At 31.4% G+C, this 25,130-nt stretch overlaps 1 protein-coding gene across 3 annotated transcripts in view; it reads left to right on the top strand.

The window, feature by feature from the left end:
• The window catches only part of LOC139489270 (integrator complex subunit 1-like), a 65,946-nt gene that overhangs the window by 979 nt on the left and 39,837 nt on the right, over positions 1–25,130 (top strand). For 2 of the 3 annotated variants that reach the window (XR_011656177.1, XM_071275534.1), the window contains exons 2-22: positions 2,295–2,561; positions 3,484–3,680; positions 5,253–5,390; positions 5,859–6,003; positions 7,243–7,336; positions 8,803–8,989; positions 10,772–10,917; positions 11,743–11,884; positions 12,358–12,540; positions 13,205–13,313; positions 13,542–13,662; positions 16,366–16,443; positions 17,147–17,304; positions 17,725–17,821; positions 18,107–18,259; positions 18,765–18,840; positions 19,478–19,602; positions 20,084–20,213; positions 21,073–21,243; positions 24,229–24,378; positions 24,674–24,826. Coding sequence is in view for 2 of the 3 variants with exons in the window: in XM_071275534.1 (XP_071131635.1) it covers positions 2,295–2,561; positions 3,484–3,680; positions 5,253–5,390; positions 5,859–6,003; positions 7,243–7,336; positions 8,803–8,989; positions 10,772–10,917; positions 11,743–11,884; positions 12,358–12,540; positions 13,205–13,313; positions 13,542–13,662; positions 16,366–16,443; positions 17,147–17,304; positions 17,725–17,821; positions 18,107–18,259; positions 18,765–18,840; positions 19,478–19,602; positions 20,084–20,213; positions 21,073–21,243; positions 24,229–24,378; positions 24,674–24,826 (3,020 nt within the window). In the remaining variant the exon portion in view is untranslated. The remainder of the gene's footprint in view (positions 1–2,294; positions 2,562–3,483; positions 3,681–5,252; positions 5,391–5,858; positions 6,004–7,242; positions 7,337–8,802; positions 8,990–10,771; positions 10,918–11,742; positions 11,885–12,357; positions 12,541–13,204; positions 13,314–13,541; positions 13,663–16,365; positions 16,444–17,146; positions 17,305–17,724; positions 17,822–18,106; positions 18,260–18,764; positions 18,841–19,477; positions 19,603–20,083; positions 20,214–21,072; positions 21,244–24,228; positions 24,379–24,673; positions 24,827–25,130) is intronic. The other variant, XM_071275535.1, reaches the window with a different exon arrangement.

Genomic DNA, 25,130 nt, shown 5'->3' with positions numbered 1-25,130 from the left:
CAAGTTTTCAAGATAATGGGGTATAACTATATTAAAACGTATATAAAAGAATTCAGACATCAACATTAATCAGCAGTAATTAGCATTTTCTTTCAATTGACTGTGATCCCAGTGATGTCGTTAGAAGCCGGCAGCCGGCGATTTTCGCCGGTTATTGTCCTTTTCCTGCTGGCTATTTTTGCATGAGTAATAAAAATTAATAAGATAAAAAGGATAATCAGGTTAATATTAAAAAATAATTGTTCAATGCATCAGCTTCCACGATTAAACTTGCGATAAACAAGGATGTAAATGAGTGTTTATCTTTGACTAAATATAGTTCATGTAAATGCAGTCCGCTGATTGGTCGTCTATATAAAGTCGGTAAGTATTGTATGTTTGCAAGGATAAAAAGAGAGACGTTCCGATGGACATTATGACCCTGTTTGGTTTTTGCTTCAAGAGAAGGAATAATGCAGCAACCATTTGATTTTCTGGGGGGGAGCTATGGGTTTTTTTTCTGGACAAATTTTTTATTTCGCCTGCGGCCAAAAACAATCTATTTTTTTCGTGACAAGTCGAAAAAAAAAAATTTCTTTCAATTTTAGCATTACATCTAGTGGCAGCTGAGGGTGAAACAAACAAATTTTTTTTCTCAGAATCAACATTGATCAAAAACAAATTATTTTTTTCTCCAAAAACTGGAAACAAACTTTTTTTTCCAAAAAAAACCATAGCCTCCCCAGAAAAGCCTCTGATGTTACCTGAAAAAAAATACAATTACTTATAATTATATACACCAAACAAAAGAACAAACAATAAAGACCTTGTTGCTTACGTAACTTTGATTAATCAATTAATTAATTAATTTAATCAATTGGATTTGATTGAATTAAGTGATTTATGAGTGACATTACCTTAGTTCACAATCATTAGACAATTGTTGAATAAACAAACCAATTATATATAGACTAATTATTGACAAATGATTTGGTTAAACAAGACATGATGAGTTAAATTTTAAGGGTTTCATTGGACTGTAAATATTTATTTCGCTACTCTGTATGAGAAGTAAATAAATTCAAATTCATCATGACAAAGATGACATTCAAAGTCAACATGGAAAATATCTTCACATTTTAAAATATGTTGGAGCTGCTATACAAACAGACACAACAACACTCAGTTTCGTATCGATTTAAAATAGTTCTTTAGTTTAACTGGTACTCCAATACTTCACTTACCTGTTGTCATCCATCATCGACACTTTTTGCAAATTCCGTTTATACTGTTCAAATTTGTCAAAAATTCCTCCATATAGTGAGCATATTTTATTCATATTTTATAATCATGATAATAGGGCCGGATAGACGTGTGCTGGAACAACTATGGGCCGGATTGACTTTGGGCTGGATCAGTTTTGGGGCAGAATGACTGGATACCCTCTTCAACTTTGTACTTGTTTGGCTTTATAACTATTTTGATCTGAGTGTCACTGATGAGTCTTATGTCGACGAAACGCTCGTCTGGTGTATTAAATTACAATCCTGGTACCTTTGATAACTATTTTCATGTACACAGATTGATTTTGCCAATCAATAACTGTTACTCAGTCCTATAGATTTGTTTAAATTGTAAACCAACTTGAGATTTGTGTACATGTATATCCACAATCCTTAATCTTAATGTCTGATGGCACTAATTGTTTCAAATGTGCAATGGTGCAGATTCACTCCTTCGTGTGTTATGCTTAACCGATTTTTCTCTCTGTGCATTTAAAGGGTTTGTTTTTGTTAAGATTGGGATTGGGGAACAGTTGTATCAAATCTGCAGGATAATTTACCACTGTTCGTAGTTTGGGTTTCCCATCTAAGGTCTATGGTTTTCTCCAGTCACTCCGGCTTCGTCCACCATTAAAAACTGGCCCCCACGAAATAGCCTAAATGCGGTGCTTAAAAGTGGTGTTAAAACTGGCTTGAAGAGAGAATTCTTGTTCATATATGCATATATCACACTGCATTGAGTGTGAAACCAAAAAAGTATACACTAAAAATATGTTAACTTGTTTTGCTTATCCAGCATTGTTAATGCAACATTCCATTGGCTATCTGTTAGGTCAATAATGTCTTTCCAAGGACAAAACTGAATATTTCCTTCATGCAATGGAAATATACATGTGATTTCTACCCCATTATATACTATAAAAATTCCAAAACAAGGCATGTCAAAACAAAAGTGACAAAAAAGGAAACATTACACTGTGAATAGTTCTGTGTACAATTTGATTTTATAATTTTTCTCTCTATATTTTGCAGTACATATTGCACCTCCTGGTGACTTTATAGCACTTGGTAAGGGTAAGTCACCAGCAGACAGTGACCTCCCAAGATTACAGTCTAGCAGTAAAAAGCCGGAAAAGAAAAGAGAGGGTGCTCCAGGGATTTCTGGTGCACCTCCAGTGAAGAAGCCAAAAATCTTATCTCATGGACAGACATTTACTCCCCTTGGAAGAACTGATACTGATAGGAGGAGTTCACCAGCTCCTAGTTCTGTTAGTCAATATGAAGAGCTGGCTGTTGAAGGTATAGTTAAAAATCTCAAATTGGAAAAGGGATCTGAGTTGTATAAAGGCATTTTGAATGACATTTTTGTACTGTTAACTTTTTATTACAATTTATAAGTGTTGCAAATTAATACTTCCCTGTTGTACCAAAATTGGTTGGCAATCTCTAAGACTAACTTCAATTTAACTCCACCAAATGTTATTAAACTTATACACATTAATGCTTATAACCACAAAACACAGATCAAAGGAGTAGGTCCGGTAAAGGCTGATTTTGGCCTCAAATTTCAGGTTCATCTGATGAAAGATTTTGGACACTTTTTAAGCACTTAAGTGTCTACTTAGTCGAATCAATTAGTATATGTAAATATTTTAGCTGATTTAGTTGCTGAAAACGCTCCAATTCAAGCTTAAATATGAAAAATCTATCAGTTATGCCATAATATGTCACTTTTTAGATGGTTTTTGTCAAAAATGCTACTCCTTTGAATTTGTTTGCATCACTTTTACCTTAATTAATTGAATTATGCCCTTTATAAACTTATGTTTCCCTCAACCTAATGTAATAAGAATCTTTAAACATATATATATAGGTCCGTATGTGGCCTGTTGCAAGGCAAAATTTCTGTCCCTATTCAATATACCCTCATTTTCCAGTGGCAGTCCAAATTTCCCGACCATTATCCCAGATGGCCTCTCTTGTGACAAGACCTACCTATTGTATTTATTGTGAACTTGTTCTCGTCCTAAATATGCATGAAATATTTGCCACTGGACGTTAAGCAAGCAACACTCAATCAATCAGTATACCTTTAAAGCTTGTTTTTACAATATAAAAAAAATGTAGTTTATGTAGATAAGCAAAAAGTTTGCTTGCTAATAATAACAATATTAAGACATCATGGGAGGTCTTAGCAATTATTTGTGTCTTTATTACATAGTTGATGGAGTTGAGCTGTTGGAAGAGATACTGGAGGCTGAGGATATGTGTAATGATGAACGATTGGAAGCATTAATTTGTGGAGCTGTCAAACAACTTAAACAACTTAGATCTAAACCAGAAACAGCCATGTACCTGACACTGATGCACCTAGCTAAAGAAAAACCTAGTTTGTTTAACAATGAAGTTGTAATAGAGGTAAGCTTTGGATGCATATATTTATGATGGGTAATAATTATAGATTATTGTTGGTTATCTCAACGGCCAAAGTGAGAAAAACAATTGAGTTGAGATGAACAATAATAATCTGTTCATCACTTTTTTTACCTATGACGACGTTGTTAATTTCATTGACAACCAGCTTGTGCTCCCTTAGTTCCTAGCGATAATTTTTCATATCCCTCGACTCCACTGAGAAAGGAAATAATCAGTCAGCAAGATCAAAATTTCTTAGCTAAAATTCACTTATTTATTTTTTTCTGATTAGGCATGACTTGAATGTAGCTATATGAACATAATTCATATAATACACTATTATTTGGTGAACATGGATTCCACACCTAGTCTAGTATTTTTTCAGGCTATGTTGAAGATCCATTGTAGGCCTTCAGCTGTTTTCTGCTCTTTGGTCAGATTGTTATCTATTTGACATATTTCCCATTTACATTCTAATTTTACCTTTTTTCAGTGAATTTTGCAATGAAATAATCATTGCAATAAAAAGGTTATCACATTTAAAATAATTTCATTAAATCCCTTTCGCTAATTATTTTTGAACAATGATAAATATTGCTAAATTATGATTGATTGTCAATAGATTTTCATAGAATCAATGCTAATAATTGTGCTATGGGTACCTACTCTTTTCATTCTAATCAGCAATAGATTCATAACTATTAAAATGCAAATGTTGACTGACAAAATTTATCTATGGTGGCAGTGTAAAATCTTTAAATTATTTTCATGTTGATCCTGAAGTAAGTGATTTAGTCATCAGAAAAAGATAATTATAATGAAAAGGAATGGATACTCTTTTGCCTTCGCTTACCAGAAGCGTTGTGTATTGGTCAAGATTGACAGTTCAACGTACAATGTAGAAGTAGATGGATAGTCGGCTAAAACCATGCAACCTCTCCATTTGTGTCTCTGTACTCTACTTTATGGGTTGATTAATTGGAGCAAAAATTAAACTTGAGAATTGAAATGGAGAATGCATCAAAGAGACAACAACCCTAGCAAAGAGCAGAAAACAGCCTAAGGGCACCAATGTGTCATCACAGTGAGAAAAACAAGTTTGATTGCAGCAGTTATCAATCTTTTGACAACCACACAGATTTTTTAAAAGAATTTACCTCAATCAGAAAGAAACACGGATGAGCAGACAAATGATATCTGTTGTCTTTTCTGTAAAGGAGTAGGGGCAATAAGGCCCTTATTTGGCCCAAAAATTACTGCAAATTTAAAAGTTATCATATGTATTCTTAAATAATTGACAAACGTACTACGGTACAAGGTACTCCTAGAAACAAAACTAATTTGACATTGAACAAGTTACCATGGCAACAAAACCTATGCATTTTTAAAGATTATGTGCTAATTTGAAATACATCAAACATTTTTATTTTTTTTGGCCAAATCAAGGCCTTAATTCCCCTACTCCTTTACGTTGACCTATAGTTGTAAATTTCTGTGTCATTTTGGTCTCTTGTAAAAAGTTGTCTCATTGGCAATCATACCACATCTTTTTTTTATATGTATAATATATTTCAGGCTATATGCAGTACACTAAAGAGAGATGTATCCTTGAACTTCAAATCTAAAGGGAACCCCCTTGTGTCTGTTTGTATGTGTAGTATACTCCTGGCTGCCTTTATAGAGGAAGAGAACTGGCCCGATGAATTTGTGAAGGTAGGTTAGAGAAATTGTATCAGTTTGTAAGCAGGCACGGATCCAGAGGGGGGGGTTCCGGGGGTTGGAACCCCCCTTTTTTTTGGACGATCAATGCATTTGAATGGGGACATGTAATTGGAACCCCCCCTTTTTAAAATGGCTGGATCCGCCCCTGGTAAGTCCCGAATTTGATCCACTCAAGATGTTCAAACTTGAAAATTTATTATTTAACTTAAATAGATTGTTAAGTGAATGAGGTACTATAAGGAGTTGAGTCTCTGGCAGGAGATAATACAAGACAATACAAATGTATTTAAAACAACGTGTGTAGTATATTGAACTTTTCAGAACAGCTGCGATTTAAATTCTCATAGAAATATGGAAAATTAAAATATTTGTATTCTCTGAGAATTTTATTTGAACTGGTCCCATGTACCGTACTGGTTGGACTATGTTTTCTTAATAGAACTTTTTTCTTATATTCAGGTTTTCATTGATGATTCATTAGGAGACAGAGTGTGGATAGATCGTTCTGATTGTAAAGGATTTGTAGACAACGTGATCACTGCCTTCAATACTAATCTACCACCTAAATCTCTCCTTCAGTCAGAACCATCTCAAGGTGGGTCAGGTATGTACAGACAAATTTAAGTCAGCATAAGCTTTGTTCATCAGTTTATCGTTCTGTCTATTTGTTTAGAAACTAATGGTTTCTAAATAGTGACTTGGATATCTCATGCTTGGTTGGAGTGAAACTGATACAGATAGAAGATATAGCGAGGGGAAAACCCTATTGACATTGGGTCATTCAGGCATAAGATTGAGACCGTCGATGACACTGTTACTGAAAATAGATATAAAAAAGAAAATGTGGTATGATTGCCAATGAGACAACTATCCACAAAAGACCAAAATGACACAGACATTAACAACTATAGGTCACCGTACGGCCCTCAACAACGAGCAAATCCCATACCACATAGTACCATTGGTGCCAGGTATTTTTTTAATGGTTTCTTAAGGATATCTTCAGATTCCTTATCCTGATTGAAATGAAACTTAAACAAATTGATGATATAGGACAGACAGAGAAGCCCATAAATGTAAGGGGTCAAGCTCACTGTCATTTAAAAAAAAAGTTTCTAAATTGTATAACATCATGAGTAGTAACACATAATTACAGGTGCTGAAAAGTATTATTTGCTCCTCAAAGCATACTCATATTTTGAACCCTTGAGAGAAAAGTTTTCTTTTTGAAATGTACAATTTGGGAAGAATCAGTTGTTGGTGCCAGATATTTTCTTGTGATTTTTATGCCCCACCTATGATAGTAGAGGGGCATTATGTTTTCTGGTCTCTGCAACCATTCGTCCGTCTGTTCGTTCGTCCATCTGTCTGTACCTCTTCAGGTTAAAGTTTTTGGTCAAGGTAGTTTTTGATGAAGTTAAAGTCCAATGAACTTGAAACTTAGTACACATGTTACTCATGATATGATCTTTCTAATTTCAATGCCAAAATAAAGTTTTGACCCAAATTTCACGGTCTACTGAACATGCAAAATGTTAGTGCAAAGTTCAGGCTAAAGTTTTTGTTAAAGTTTTTGGTCAAGGTGGTTTTTGATGAAATTGAAGTCACATCAATTTGAAACTTAGTACACGTGTTCCCTATGATATGATCTTTCTAATTTTAAATCCAAATAAAAGTTTTGACCCAAATTTCATGCTCCAATAAACATGGAAAATGATAGTGGGAGTGGGGCATCCGTGTACTATGGACACATTCTTGTTATTTGATGTCTTAACTAATTGATAATAACACCAAGTTGAGAAAATGTTTTTTATGTGAACATCTATTCATTTGTATATTTCAGCAAGTCCAGTAATTGTAGAAGATGAGGATGGAAATGTTAAAATGGAATCAGCTGATAATTTATTTGGTGACCTGGATATTAATGTATTTCCAAGGTATGATTCTTTTATTGTTGTTTGTTTGGTATTGGTAAGCAGTGTTCCAGCTAGTTTTTCAAAAGGGCAGGGTGCCAATCCTGAAAAAGGGCATTTAACGCGCGATATGATAATATGAAAAGGGCATATTTTAATAAAAGATGTTAATCAAACATTTGTGTTTATTCGTTGAATCACAGGTTATACAAGAACAACATCTTTAGCCCATATATAACTCTATCTTTCTACTTTTAAGGCTGAAAAACTTGTCAAGCAGCTTGTCACACAAGTTTTTTTATCATTGCTTGGCACAGTTGAACTTTATATGCAGTATGTTTTGAAAGGAGATCTGTTTCATACTGTTTCTATGGTCTACCACATTTTACCAGTTTCACCTTTCTACCCCTGCTTTGCTTGATGGCAATACAGCACAAATCAGCTGTGCTCAGTAAATTCACAATTTTAGGATATAAAGCAACAGTGAAAAATAGTATCAAAAATAAAGAATACAGAAAAAGATGACCAAGGCACCCTACCAACACTGCTACTAAGACCCTCTTTAACTTTTCCCATAACTCAAAATAAATACCTAAACATATATATTCTTAAGCAAGAAGTATGGAGACACATTTTAGAATATGTAAATGGGTTACTCAATACTAGGAAAAAAATCAGATTGATTTATCTTTCTTTATTCAGGTGTGCTCCTTCTTTGGAGGATTATAAACAGTACGTAAATATGATGTAAATATGATCACAATATGGCGGCCGATTTTGTTATTTTGGTATCAAAAATGAAGGCAGTCAATGACAAATACGTCTGAATTTTCTGTTTATTTTACAGAAAACAAGAAAAACAATGTCTTCAACGAGTTTATAATGGTTTTCCAACTTTCTGTCATTACGTTTCTTCCATGAAACTATGGTAAACATCGCAAATTGTGCCCAAGTTGTTGTATGCACATTTCTTCAAAGATAATTGCCGACTGACCGATTCTATTTGAACGAATTAATGTTGATGATCATTAATGACCCATCCGATAAACGGATTACCTATAACAACAGATTATGACACCAGTTGTAACCATTGATTAGCTTGGGGTGGTAAACAAAGTCATAATCTTTTCCCCAGGTAAAATTTAGTAATTAGTGTATCATATCAATACGCAAATTAATATGCAATCGATCTTCAAAAAAGGCAGGGCGACCTGGAAACTGTAAAAAGGGCACAGGGCGCCACTCGGAAAAGGGCGGGCGCCGCGCCCTCTGAAAACGGCCTAGCTGGAACACTGGTAAGGTGAACATCTAGAGTGATTTAATTAGCTGAGACAAAATTACAAATTTGGTTTGTTCAATATAAATGTGTTATAAAAATGATTGGCACAAACATATCAGTATTTTTTTAAGTTATATCCATTAACCGTGATCTACTTCCTTAAGTCATCAAAATTGTGATCCTATATTATTTCTTATTACTTTAATTTCAGATACCCATTCCAACAAGACAGTATAGAGACATTTGTAATAGATCTTATTAAGGAACAGATAAATAGAAGACAGGGAACAGATTCTACCGCTCGTAACTTAATAAGGTTGATGACATCCACTTGTGGATATGGTGAAGTCAGATTGCTGTCTGCTCAGAAATTGGAAATGTGGCTTCAAAATCCAAAGGTTTGTATTTAGCTCGTCAGAAGCTATTTATGTCTCCACCATAGGAAAATTATTGCTTTCATCTTGTTCATCCATTTGTTCATCTTACATCCAGCAAATATTTCTGTCACACTTGTTCTAGGTACTACTGAACAAAATGGTTTTCTATTTGGTCAACACCTTGGCAGTAAAAGCTGGTTTGTTGTAAGCGTTTTCAGTTTTTTTCAGACAATTAATTCCTTTTTGCCAATACCTGGAATTTTTCAATATTTTCTTCACTTTTATCAAGAGCAACTGAACAGAATGACCTAAAAAATAAGTCAACAGCTTACTAGTAATGAGTTTTAAAGTGTGTGCTCTTTTCAGATCTTCCAGATCCCACCCTGATCTGTTTTATTTTTAAAAAAGTACTATTTCTGGAATTTATTCATTTCCGTTACCGGTAATCGTTGATAATTTCTTTCATTCAAATCTTCTTGTTTCAAATTTCAGTTTTCACATTTCTTTGAGTAATCAACCAAACAAAATGCAAAATCAACATTTTCTGCTGCTCTATGATGGCAACATCATCTAACTAGATAGATTATGAGAAGAGCATGAATAATCCAGTTACGAGTACTAGTGGCGTCCAAGAACGCAAATTGCGATATTTCACAAATTTCTGTGATTAGGAAAGTGTGCAATTTTTTTTTAAACAATGACTTTGTGTCAGGAAATTTGGACTGCGAATGCTATCTAAAGTGCAAGAATTGTAGAACACATTGGTACAAAAAAAAAACATGACTGGAATAACTGGATTATAAAAATTGACACATGCACGATCTTGTTAGATTTATGAATGTTGCATACTAATACATTTGCTTTATTTTATGGGGACTACAAACTGTCCCTTGGAAAGCAAATTAAATTTGGTGTATGCAGTCCAACTGAAGACAGCATTAAACAACATTGTTGCTGTTAAATATATATAAATAGGTTTCTAACGCAACAATTGCATGTAGAACACAGTGGTTGACAATCAGAGATATTGATTTAAGAATTATAGATATTATTGTATTCCGTATACATGTTTCTCTAACTCTTCATCAATTTATCCCTTTCTGATCCCATTGTATAACAAAATTTAATCAACGTGTGGTTTGTTTTATCTCAGTTCTTCGTTGGTTAAAATCCGATTATGTTGTCGAATTTTCTTGCTTTCCTCTGAATTTCCTATTGTGAAGGCATGAAAAAGAGGCGACCATGCCTGATGACATCACATAAAAAGAACATATCTTTTTGCAGATCATTCGAAAAGAAGGAATACGTTTGCCTGCTTATTGTTTGAAAATCATTAGAGAAACAGATTCTACCACCAAATCTTGTGTAATATGATATTTATCCACTCTCGACAGTTAAATTTTAAATATTTAAAACGATCGGCGAGCCTTGCGTTTTAAATTTGAAAATTTAACGGTCTCGAGTGGATAAATATCGTATCACACTCGATGCAGTGGTATAATCTATGATATTAGCTTATTATTACACTTGCATTTAATTTGATTTGTATGAAGAACAAGTCACAAGAGGGTTTCATATGAATTAAATTTAAAAAAATAAAATCTGGATGAAAATCTACTAATTAAATTTTGTTGGCCTAACAATTGGTTGACATTGTATATTTTGTAATGAGACAACAAAGAAATGGATGGACAAATATATAAACAAGAACAGATTTTCATTGAAGGGAGATAATCATTTGCTCAATTATTTTGACAGGTTAAAAGTTTATATAATGTGTTTTCAATATTATTTTTTTTACAGTTAACCAGATCAGCTCAGGATCTTTTAATGTCAGTGTGTCTAAACTGTGGACAGAATGATCCTAACGATACAGAGGTTTTATCATTGTTGATTAAGATGAGGATGAAAACAAAACCTTTACTCAATCATTTCCTGGCTTGTCTCAAGTAGGTTATAGAGTAAGATAAAGTCATTGTTTTATGTAATGGAAATTTGACATGATCAAAAATAGATGAAAAATGAAAATATTTATTAAGGTATAAATTAGAATATAGAGTACACATATTAAAGGTGGTTTATACATAACATAAGTTTGGTATTCTGCAGAATTATTTTGTTAAAGTTACGACCCAAGAGTTAAGAATTTTTTCAAAAAATATGTCCATAAACAGCATCACCAAATGTAAGAACATTAAAAATAAAGATTTGATTTTTTTTTTTTAAATGATTGAAAAATATATAAGTATACAGTCACTTATACACTCATGGGACAAAAGTGAGTTCTCACTAAAAAAAATCCTATCATTTCAACTAAAATCGATATTTTTCAAAAAAATATTACCAAGTAACTGTATGAGTGATTTTTATAAAAAAAGATACCAAAAGATGAAGAAATGTCTAAAGTTTCATCGTTTAATTGGCCATAATTTTTGTGAGATTAATTTTCATTATCTGATAGGTTAAACACAAATGCAAATTTTTTACGATTCTAATTTGTTTAGAATACATAGCAAACTTTTCAAAAAATATTTTCTTTGTGTTCATCTCATCAGATAAGTAAAATGAGCATGAATAATTTAATGACCAAATGAACAATAAAACTTTAAAGATTTCTACATCTTATGGTATTTATTTGATAAAAATCAGTCATGTAGTTACTTTGTAATAATTTTTGGAAAAAAAATGATTTTAGTTGAAATAATAGGACAATTTTTGTCTGGGAACTCACTTTTGTCCAATGACTTGCATCAAGCTTTTAATTTTAATTTTAGGGAAGTATTGTCACAGCATCCAGAAAACCTTAGAATGATTATGACGCACACTATTTATAATGAGCTGTCTAACTCTAGAAATCCTAACAACATGGCATTGATTACAGTACTTTTCCAAAACTCACAGGATCAGGCAGCAAGGGTAAGTAACTCTTTTATTTTCTTTTATGTAAGGACATTTCATTGTTTGTGTTTAGGCATTATCAATGCCAAACTCCTCCTGACAGCTTTGTTAAGAGATTGATGAAATTTTAATCAGTTGTAGAACACTACCTTTAAGATATAAATGAAGGAATATAACCCTAGTCAAACTTGATATAGGGGAGACAATCAAATGTAATACTTGGTAAACATGTAAGCTATCCAAATTAGCGAGACTGATATTGTTTGAATTTTTCACAGACATAGAAAACAAACTTAAGATATGCAGATAAGCATGAAATTTTTTTTATTCTGTCTTGTGTAAAAGGGGAGATATAAAATATACAGATCTTACAGTATTTTGAGTTGATAGGTATTCTTTTGTGAGTTCACTCAAAGTTTAAATTCTTGTCATCAATGTTTGTTTTAAGTGTATACAGTGTGGTAATGCAAAATGTTTTGTTTTATTTGTAGATTTTAGCAGAAATTTTCCAAGACTTACTTGCCAACAAGGATGACTATCTCCGAGCTGTGAGGGCATTGTTACGAGAGATTGCAAGAAATCTACGACATGACGTCCATTTCTCAGCTTTTTGTTTGGGACTTATGCAAGAGAGAAATGAACCAAAGTTTTCAGATATGGAACCTGCATTTAAGGTAATACAATATGGATCTTGTTTTATTTTAGCTGGTTGCTATATTTGCAATAATCTATGCACTTGTATCATAGTATTTAATGATTAATTTTAGTGGAAATAAGGATTAGACATTGCCAACCACTTTCTCAGAAATATGTATTTTTCAGCTTTACAGTGAAACCTGCATAAAAAAATTATCTTCAGGCCAGGGAAAATTGAAGGATAAAATGTATATATATTATTATAAAGGGATAAGATAAAACATGCTTTTTCCATAAAAAAATATTACCTTGATAGCAGGTTTGACTATTGATAAGCTGATTTAATTGTATTGTTTTAAGAATTGATTGGTTCTTTTTGTAATTTTATTGGGGCGTAAAAGTGTTAGCCATAATTATAGAAATGTGTGCACGGTCAACACTTTTACAACCCTATAAAATTACTAAAAGAAGCATTCTATTCTTATAATTTCATTTTTGTGCAAGGGTCATGAAATATCGATTTCTATCATCCATTTCTTCAATTAATCTGTACACTTCATTGTGATTACAGGTGTCATCATCAATGTAAGTCTTCATTGGGATATGAAGGTTTATTTTAGTATGACATGCAAGGGTTGTTATCCAATCAAAATAATGGATTCATCTGAAACATTCATGTAATGTAATTATATGATTTTCTAGGAGAGATATGCATCCTCTGTGGCAGACATTGTAGCTCTGACTGTGTTCCTGGGCATAACTCCAACCATCAGGGAAACAGCTGTGCCATCTGTCAAGTCAGAAAAGAAAGGTATGGATTGTTAGATAAGAAATTTTCAAGTTTTTTGGGGAGTTTAATTTTTTGAGAAATTTGAATAAAGTAAAAATAATGGTGTTAGCAAATTCTTTTAGATATCAAAACATAAAACATCTGTTGAAAGAAAAACTTTAATTTTTATTTCTTAGCAAAGAAATAAGTTTTTTTCTGAAATGAAAACTATTATTGATGTGTTTAATGTTCTTTTTTCGATTTCTATAGATTTAGATGCCTTGCACACTTTCCGAGACCAGATTTCAGTAATACAGAGAGATGCTGTTTGGTGGTTACATACAGTCTTACCAAAGTTCATGGAAATCAAACCAGCTGAATATGTCCACTGGTAAGTCACCATTTAACCAAATGTAGAATAAAGCTCAACAGACTTAGAATCTTTGTACTATGAATTTTAATAATTATATTATTGTAATGTAGCATAAATTGAGACAGAATAGGTTTTTGGAAAGATTAGAACTTGTTCTAAATCTTTACTTAGGCACCAGCCTCCCTAACAACAGGACAGGTTAGCTACTGTTACTAAATGTATTCACACTGATATATGTGCACATAATACACATATAAACTGAAAAAAACTGGGTATATTATTGGAGCAGTTCATTCAAGAATGTATGTCATTAAGGTGTGTTGATGTGCTTTTAAAAAACATTTTGATTAGGTAACTGGGTATTGATTCAACTAGTATGATTGACAACTGTCATTATCACTAAACAATCAGAGACAAGGTGAACCTTTAATTACAATGCCCCCCCCCCACCTCCTAAACTGCCAATCAAATTGACCACATTACCTATCAACCTCAGTCTTACATAATTATACAGACCACTCAATATAATTCTTAATACACAAGTATTTGACCTCATAATTGAATACACAAATGTGTATATTAGATGTTTGATATTTATAAGGATGATAGATTTATTTATTGCCAATTACTTTTGATCTACATTACATAAAGTGATTCTGTAAATTATATCTGAAAGATAAATGATTAATTGATTAACAAGATCTTAAAAAAATGAAATATGCATATAAATATGAATAAATAAAAGGTATTCAAGTAAGGCCTATAATTTACTTGATAAATTTCCAATAATCATCTGTAATTAATCAACAATTAAATAAGGACACTTTTTTTTTTATCAGGAATTGGCTTGAAACAGTTTAAAAATTTTAAAACTTTTAATTATAACAAACCATTGTTTATTAGTTTATTTCCCATCAATCATTATGTCTATTTTAGTCATTTGAATTTTTATTAGAAGTGAATACATATGTTTGCAATCAAGAAAGAATCCACATTTCAATAAGATAAGTTTTTTAATTGGTTACGTTGAAAAAGTATATTTTCAATGCCCTGTGTTGAAAAATACTTTAAAAATTGATCAAAAGGCACTCTAAAACTTTTAATCTTCAATGCCCTTATAACCTCTGTTTCAACTTATAAAATGCCCCATAACAACATTTTTCAATTTTGTTTGTTGACACTTTAAAGAACTTTTTAAGATGTTGGTCCAGATTTATGTCTTACAAGGATAGTTGGTAACATTTACTAGAAGAATTTTTGCATTTTTTTGTTTTTATGAAACATGTTCAGAACCGGCAACATATGATAAGATATAAACTGCAGTTTAAATAAAATTGTGCAAATTAAGAGACCCATATTATTTAATTTGAGCTCATTTTATAGATCTTCATACTGGAAAAGCAAGTTTCCTTCTAAAGACCTGCTGTAAATGAAATTTTCAGCAATAGTGCTTTATAAATGTTCATTTTCCCCCACCATACCTTAATATGAAATAATTCAAACTACTCTTCTAATCTTTCCATGAGTGATTTCCATCACTTTGATTAAAATAACTTTCGCTTTTTATAGGGTTATTTGTATGTAGTATTTCTAGATATCACAAAAACAAATCTTACAACTTTGTCTACTTACATTGAAATTTTTCAGTTGATAAATATGTTAGTTGACTGAACATGATTTTTGTCATTACTGCATTTTTATGCCCCATTTATGGGCATTATGTTTTCTGGTCTGTGCGTCCGTTTGTCCGTCTGTTCGTTCGTCCGTTCGTTCGTCCGTTCGTCCGTCTGTCCCGCTTCAGGTTAAAGTTTTTGGTCGAGGTAGTTTTTGATGAAGTTGAAGTCCAATCAACTTGAAACTTAGTATACATGTGCCCTATGATATGATCTTTCTAATTTAAATGCCAAATTAGAGTTTTGACCCCAATTTTACGGTTCACTGAACATAGAAAATGATAGTGCAAATTTCAGGTTAAAGTTTTTGGCTTCAGGTTAAAGTTTTTGGTCAAGGTAGTTTTTGATGAAGTTGAAGTCCAATCAACTTGAAACTTAGTATACATGTGCCCTATGATATGATCTTTCTAATTTAAATGCCAAATTAGAGTTTTGACCCCAATTTTACGGTTCACTGAACATAGAAAATGATAGTGCAAATTTCAGGTTAAAGTTTTTGGTCAAGGTAGTTTTTGATGAAGTTGAAGTCCAATCAACTTGAAACTTAGTATACATGTGCCCTATGATATGATCTTTCTAATTTAAATGCCAAATTAGAGTTTTGACCCCAATTTTACGGTTCACTGAACATAGAAAATGATAGTGCAAATTTCAGGTTAAAGTTTTTGGCTTCAGGTTAAAGTTTTTGGTCAAGGTAGTTTTTGATGAAGTTGAAGTCCAATCAACTTGAAACTTAGTATACATGTGCCCTATGATATGATCTTTCTAATTTAAATGCCAAATTAGAGTTTTGACCCCAATTTTACGGTTCACTGAACATAGAAAATGATAGTGCAAATTTCAGGTTAAAGTTTTTGGTCAAGGTAGTTTTTGATAAAGTTGAAGTCCAATCAACTTGAAACTTAGTATACATGTTCCCTTTGATAAGATCATTCTAATTTTAATGCCAAATTAGAGAATTTATTCCAATTTCACAGTCCTTTAAACATAGAAAATGATAGTGTGAGTGGGGCATCCGTGTACTGTGGACACATTCTTGTTATTTCAGTCTTCACAAAGTACTGTTTCTGGAGAATGTAGAACAATATCATAACAAGGACAACTGGCCACCAGATGTTGATAGAACGTAAGATAATTTATACATTACAATTTATAAGGGGAGATAATTAGAGATTTATTAAAAGGGGAGATAATAAACAAGTCAAGTCTTTTGGGGGTGGGCGAATCATATGAAAAGTCAATTCAAATATATACAGATTAACAAAAATGATAGGGGATATATAGATGAAAATGAGACAAAACAAATTTCCTAATACTGTACAACAACATTTGTATGTGTACATGACATGTATAACAACTTATAGTAGAATTTGCAGTAAATTCTTTTTAGATTCGCTTCTTGTGTTGATGCAGTTATATAGAAGAGAATATCCAAGTTTAACATATTATAAGCAATTCACAAGAATTAATATTTGCTTTATTTTTCTACTTATAAAAGTTGAGTAAATTAATTGCTCATGAAAACTAGTTGATTTATAGAACTGTATTGCAAAAAGCCAACCATAACTTGTAATTCTTATTAGTATATAAAGAATCAGTAACCCTGCCAAATTAAGGAAGAAATTATGTCAAAATATAGACTAAATTTATTCCCCCAACATGGTAGGATCAAAAGGGTCAACTGCTAACTTGAAGCTATAATGGAAAAGAACGGATACTGTGTTTTACTTCATGACATTAAATTTCCTACACACACATGACAAACTTAAAACAAAAGACCAGCACTGTTATTGGGGTTCTTCATACTAAAGTTACATTCTACTTTACAGTTTGTTTATGAGACTGGCAGCAGAAGTGCCTGTATTAGAAGATACACTGATGAGAGTGTTAGTCATAGGACTCTCTCCAGACCTACCTCTTGGACCTGCTGAAAGTGTGGACCTGGCAGATCAGCTGATTAAAAGGGCAGCATACCTAAGTTTAGATGGTCAGTGTTTGTTTAATTGCAATTATATACTTGTTAGGAAAATAAATATATGAAGCTTTTCCTCCTTTTTTCCTATTTATTAGAAAATGACACTTAATTGAAATGTTGGAATTAATATTTGTTTAATGTATGATATTACTAAAAATATCTGTTGCCTTATTTTTATGATAGTATGTAAAAGTAGTAATAAACAACTCCTGCACAAGCTTTAAATAAAGTTTTGACAGTGAGACATCAACTTTAACTATAGACATAGTTTAAGGAGCGGTTATTAACTTATTCTCTTATAGTTGATGTGTTGTCCTCGGTTTTAGTTTGTATCCAAGATTTGTTTTCTCTCAATCAATTTATGATATTTGTACATTACAATGAAAATATCATGTCAATGGTGATTACTAAGTTTGTATTGTTTTGTTTTAGGTCAAGTAGTCTTACAGATGGAGAGACTGGAGTTAATTGATGCCTTACTGAATCTGTGTTCATACAGTCACCCAGTAGATATAACACTACCTAAGGGGTAAGGTCATGATTATGCCTTATAAGGCTTCTAAATATCATGGATAGAAAAATATTTTTTTTAGACCGTTAATGATATAAATTAGATTCAATGTTCTGACAAGACATTGTAGCCATACTGCAAAACTATCAATAACATTATTCTGAAATTAACAGCCAATTAAAATCTTACAAATTCAAAGTTATAAGCAACCACATATTCATTTTAACAACATGAACGTTCCTTATATCTGTAAACCTTTATGAAAATTATCCAATGTAAAATATTTCAAATTGCTATTTTCAGATACAAACCACCTACATTAGCTATATCTAACTTATACTGGAAATCGTGGGTAATTCTACTGGTTTTGTCTGCCTTCAATCCACGCACATTTGGTCTGACATCATGGGAAAATTATCCAACACTGAAGTGTATGATGGAAATGGTTATGACAAAGTAAGTATGAAAATTTGTTCACAAGTTTGTTATTTTAGACATCAGATCAAATATAAAAACATAATAAATAAAGTATAATCAAACAAAACAAGTCTTCTGTGGAAAAAGTAATTGAACATAATGTTGATGCAAACTTTGCATTGCTGAAAGATCTTTTTTAAGAAAACCATGAGATTATAAACAGCAACTTGATCAGTTGTTAATTACTAAGACTTGTGATTTATATAATAAACAAATACTGTTAATTCAGAAATTTGTGCAATGTTTTTATTATTGTTATTATTGCAAAAGGGATGGATTTTGAAAAAACACAATAAAAAAGTTGCTTTTGAAATTTCATAAGTAGCACTTGTATACAAATGACATTTCCTGAAATCATAATTGATATGAAATTTCCATTTGTGTTCAAAGTTCCATAGTTGCAATAATAAATGCACCCAAAGTTACTTAATGTACAGTAAATTGGAGTTAGATAAGTATAACATCTTATAATTTACATTTACAGAAATTATGTATTTCCACCACCAACCACAGTAGTAGAGGATAAAACTGTCAGTGATATCGTTGATCAAGAAAGACAGGTTAGTAAAATAAGTAGGTGTAGATGTCATCATTTTGTGTGGTTAATTTGTAAATGCGTTGGAAAGACATCTAGTTTCGGTAATTAGTAAGTGTATGACAGTAACTTACAAGATATAGGCCACTTTTGGTTGAATGTGACCTATTGTATGCAAAATTACAACATAAATACATTGAAAATTTCAGAAAAATTGAATTTAGCAATAGCAGGTGCATTCGTGTTGGGGCATTATGTTTTCTGGTCTGTGAGTTTGTTTGTATTTCGTTGGTTTTTCTTTCCAGCTTCAGGTTAAAGTTTTTGATGAAGTTGAAGTCCAACTTACATGTAGTACACATATGTCCTATAATATAATCTTTCTAATTTTAATGCCAAAATAGAGTTTTGACCCCAATTTCACAGTCCACTGAACATAGAAAATGATAGTGCGAATGGGGCATCCGTTTACCATGGACACATCCGTTTACCATGGACACATCCGTGTGCTATGGACACATTCTTGTTTTATCATCATTCGTTAGTTATTGCTTAACCTAATTGTAAAAGTTTAGGATAACAAATGATCACAGTTCTTACTTTATCAAGTTTTTAAATGTTTGAAAGTACAATGTTGAATTGATGTGTCATATTTTCCTGTTTAGATTGGAGAACAAGAAAAGCAGCAGATATTAGAATTTGAAAGCCATTTAGCTGCTGCATCAAGTAAAGTGACCATCACAGAGGCTAATAGTTTGTTGATAGCACAGCTGACCTCCATGGACCCTAAGTAAGTATTTTTTTCTTTCTAAATAATAAAACAACACTTACAGAGCAATTTGAAGAAAAAATTAGCAAAAGGAAGAAGAAAAAAAATCAACAGTCAACAAAATACCAAAAAAAACTAAAGATTGTATACTGTGGATTCATTATTATTCGTTGGATACCAATTTTCATGGGTAAACATGAATCACGAAATGAAATGTTCAACAAATGACAAATTTTCTGTAGGCTTGTATACAAACTTCAACAAAACCATGAAAGGAAATATCCACGAACTTGTTAGTTTTCCTTAATCCACAAAAATTGTTACCCACGAACATTTTTTTTTTTAAAGTTATCTTTTTATTCTTGATTTTATTTTTGAGGATTTATTTATACATGAGATACAACTACTTTAGATATTTAATTTAACATATTATTATAATTTTTTTGGAAAATTTTCTAAACATTACTTATTACTTTTGCATTAATTCCATTGTTTTCATTAGTGGAACAGCCAGGAAACCACCCACTTCAGTCTTAGAACAGATAAAGACTATTAACGATACCCTCCATATTGGTCAGAGATTGTGTAGAAGCAGACAGCCGGACTTTCTGTTAGATATCATTCAGAGACAGGTAAACAATTCTAAGATTCATTTGTAGTACTTACTGAAGGAAAAGATACATTCACATTTTTGTTCAAAGGATCAGTTTTATGCAGAACCAAAATTCTTCTGTTTTTTAAGTGGATACATCTTTAAAGCAATGGTTTGTGTTTGTTTAAAATGAGAGCTTTGTTGGTTTAAATGTTTTATAGCACTATACCAGAAAAGGTTTTAATAAGTACTTTGAGGCCAGAAGCAATAAAAGTGTGAAAGTTTCAAGGATTTGAAGGACTTTAGAAACTAAATACACCAATTTCTAATTAATTTTGCATGGGTGGTTGAAGAAAAAGGTGCCCCATTTTGTTTTATTTTATTTGCATTATCTAATTGCTGTATTTAATATATATAAAATTAAGAAAGGAAATGGGGAATGTGTCAAAGAGACAACAACCTGACCATAGAGCAGACAACAGCAGAAGGCCACAAATGGGTCTTTAATGCAGCGAGAAATTTTGTGTTATAAGTGATAAATGTTACATATGGACCTTTGTTTATATTCATCAGAAAATCTTTTGATAATCATATTAAGGTGATACCTAACACTACAGGGAGATAACTCTGTAAAGTCAGCTAAACGTTTTAATTACGTTGTATTGTATAAGGAATATTAAGCTTCTTAATGATCAAATTTGGTGTTTGTCAAACTGCTATATAACCAGTGTATTTTTTCTGACAAAACGGTTGGTTCAAAATTTTTGAAATTTTTATATTTTTGTAAAAAGGGTCAAAGTAAATACTTTTTCAAAATTTAATTAAAATTAAACGAGTCAAATTAATTTTAGTGAAAGTGTTAGGTACCACCTTAACTGTAATATAATTTTTAATTCCAGGGTACATCTAAGTCTATGCCATGGTTGGCTGAGTTAGTAGATGGGAATGAAGGTTCACTACAAGTTCTTCCCGTACAGTGTTTATGTGAGTTTCTCTTACAAGATTCTGAGTCGGCCATGTTTGATCAAGATGATGAGTCATCACATGTGGAAAAACATAAGAGAAGACAGGTGAGACAAATTAGGCTATTTGATTGGTCAAATATTAATAAAAGAAGATATGCTGTAAAGGCCAGTACTAAAAACTATTTCTAGGTATATTGTTTAGACTGTGACATTAAATGTTATTTGTGAAGGCATATCATTTATTTGTCAAACTTTGTTGTAAAAATTATAGAAAATCAAGTCTCATTGGACAGTGTTAAAAGGAATTTTATAATTCATTTTCCTCAATTTTCAATTATTCTCAGCTTCAAAAGTTTGAAATAGAATATTTAAAGAATTGTAAATTCAGAAATATTAACAAGATTATTATTACAGTGAGTTGCTTGTAGGTGTTATGGTAAAATTTTACCTATAGCTCAACCTGTTTTTAAAATTGTCAACACAATAGGGACATATAAATTGACCAGTTGGTATTGTTAGATTTAAATATACCTTGATTCTACCTGTACAGATTTTTATTCACCTAACCCAAAGTTTCAGCATGCTTTTTTCCTGAAGATTTTCTTACCTAGGAATATTCTATTAAAAATTGATAGGGAAGAAAATAATTTGGTTTTCATTGTTTTAAATCCCTGATATATTTGATTTATCTATTTTTTACCTAAAATTCTAAATCAGTAAAAGATTAAAATAAATATCTATTACTATGTTTGAAAATTTAAACTGTTTTTACACCTAAATGCTTCTTTAAAATTCGAACCCTTATACATAGTATTGTCCAGCTGCCAGTGAAACAAGAAATAGCTGTTCAGGGTGTTTACAGTTTAAATTTTCAGAGGGATATGTTGTTTTTTTCTTCACATGACCCTTCAAGATTCTCATTTTGGATTATTATTTGCAATGTTTTAAATCTTTTGGTGTCATTGTGCATACACTATTGGATTTATTTTATTTGAATTCACTATACAGACTTTTTATAGCAATTTTGCTTCTTAAAATGTGATGTGTTTCTTTCAAGATTTTATTGTCATGAAGGACATCAAGGAGGAAATAATTCATTCAAACCGTTTTGTGGGGCTTACATATGATGTTGTACATATAAAATTCGAAATAATTTTGGAGTATACCTTGCTGTGTTTTTTCTTTGAAATCTATTATAATATTAGTGGGACTTTTGTGCATAAAATGCTGTGTTCACTAAAGGAATTCAAATTTTCATACAATGGGATTTAGTTATGTCAAAGATTTAAAGATTTCAAAACTGGAATTCAAGTAGGAGATATAGTATGAGTTCATCCAACATGTTTCTGTGGCTTTAAATGTGATTTTTGAAATATTCATTATTAATTTTGGGATCTATTACAAATTTAAGATGATTCCCTATTTAAATGGGATCTTGGAAATGAAATAAAATGTTGAAGTAATGCAGTGGATATAGTCTAATCTAGTGATAAAGTGAAAAATAAAAGTAAAATATTCTAAAATATTCCTAACGTGAGGAAATGTTTTTTAAAAGTGAATGTGAAATTGGAAATAGTCATTATATATTCTGAATCAAATATTGTTTGATTTGGAAATTATTATAGGAAATGAAATAAAATGTTTACTGTGGATATATTAAAATCAGGTGATATATAGTAAAAATATAAATAAAATATTACAAAATATAAGTGAGGATAACTATTTGGAATATAGTAATGGAAATGATTCTGAATTATGTATAGATTCTGCACCTGTTAAATTAGGATGTATATAATTGGAAGTTAATCAGAATTTATACTATGGATTTAGAAAAAAATCTAGTGAAGTAGTGAAAAATGAATAAAATTGGGAATTATTTAAAATCATTGGAATTCTGGATGAGATGTCAAATATTAGTGTAAATAAATTAATGAAATTGTTTATTTAAGAATTGAATGCTCTTTTTTGTAAATTTATTGGGGTGTAAAAGCGTTGACCGAAGTACATTTTGTATGAAGCGCGGAAGCGCTTCATACTTAAAATGTGCGCACGGTCAACGCTTTTACAACCCTATAAAATTACAAAAAAATGCATTCAATACTTATAATTACATTTTTACCTATAGGATCATGAAAACACGCCTTTTATCAAGTTTTTATTTCATTTACCTGTGCACTTTATTGTGGGACCTCGTGTCATCATGAATGAGAAGTTTTATTGAGTGATACAACTGCTTAATTAGCCAATCAGAATAACGTATTGTAATGAAACATACATCTAATGTAATTATTCAAATATGATTTTGAGGTTTCATTAAAGTGAGTGAAATATTACGACTGGATTATTTAGGGTATTAAACACTGCTAGTAGTGGCTATGCAAACATTTAGATGAAATGTAGTGCATTTTAGGTCATGCAATTTTAAATTACATGTGTTCTGCAAGAAAATAAAATATATGATATAGTCATTCTTGTTTGGCTTGATCACTCATAAGATTTTGAATGACAGTAAAATAAAAATTTCTCAATAGAATAATCCTAGGTAAAAAAAAGTTCAGGAAAAAAGCATGCTGAAACTTTTGGTTAGGTGAATAAATTTTTTTACAGGTAGCATCAAGGTAGATTTAAATCTAACAATACCAACTGGTCAATTTAAATGTCCCTATTGTGTTGACAATTTTAAAAACAGGTTGAGCTATAGGTAAAATTTTACCATAACACCTACAAGCAACTCACTGTAACATAAATAGGTGGATTTGGTAGGTATCTCTACAAAAAGAACTCACATTTTGACATCTGATAAATATATTCATAGGCAGATTTTCCTGAAATTGCAATTATTTTTAATCTTGCATTTTTGTCCATTCTTCAGAAATCGCAATAATTTAATAATTTACATTACTCAGAAGGGTGGATCATTAATAGAATATGGTTTGGATTGGAATTATGACAATTTAATGGAATGTGTATAATATTAAATCACTAATTCCTAGTGGCATAGCTATTAAAACTTTCAGGTCTTTAATAGAAGTAATATAATTACAGAACTAGTTTGGGATGCTAAATCTAATATTTTAAATTATGTTTCAGAAAATGAAGAAAAAAGAGCAGTTATTGAAACATCTACAAAACTTGGTACATGGAGACTCTGACCAGGAAGAAACAGCGGGACAAGTTCTGGACTACTTCCTCAAGAGGTTGTCGTCACAGCAGCCATCCAATCGATTACTGGCGATAAAGGTAATTATAAGTTGTACCTTGGCAAAACTTCATAAACGTGGGAATTTTCTTTTTGCTGATTTTTTATGTAGATTTAAAATCTATAAAAGTTTCCCCTGGTCAACTTGAATAAGTGACAAGAAAAATCTGAAAATAAACAGATTTTGGAAAGGAAATTGTGAAATTTGAAGTGGAGGAAAAAAACCACTTTACAGTATACACAGTCAGGCAAAAGAAAAAACTTTTATTTTTACTTCCTTTTTCATAAATTTCATAAATACAACTTAACAAATATTTTTCTTTAATTGTATTTTAGGGACTATGGATGGTGTTGTCACAGAAACCTATGGAGGAAATGATAGATATAGATTATACCAACCAATCAAAACACAGTTGGCTCCTTACAGACCTACCCCAAATACCAGTGTTCACTCAAGTCAAAGAACAAATATGTGTTGCCATTAGACAGGTATTTATTCCATCAGTCAAATTCATTTATCTTTCCAAACATCCAAAACAAATTTCAGAAACACAAGGAAACCATGATTAACATACTGTAAAAAGTCCTTTAGATCAGAAAAAATACAACTGTAAATTCAGAAATTATTACAATGTTTTTAGATTTGTGAAAAATGTGACAAGGTTATAATCGCAATATTTTAAACTTGCATTTGGAAACTTTTTATATGAATTAAACAGATTTTTCTCAATGTCACAAAAATTAAAATCACATTTTAGTTCAAAGCGACAAAATCGCAATAACAATTGCACAC

This window comes from Mytilus edulis, chromosome 9 (genome assembly GCF_963676685.1).
Source record: "Mytilus edulis chromosome 9, xbMytEdul2.2, whole genome shotgun sequence".
NCBI classification, from domain to species: Eukaryota; Metazoa; Mollusca; class Bivalvia; order Mytilida; family Mytilidae; genus Mytilus; species Mytilus edulis.
Note: the sequence above shows the minus strand (reverse complement) of the source record. Positions and strands in the feature narration are given on the sequence as shown.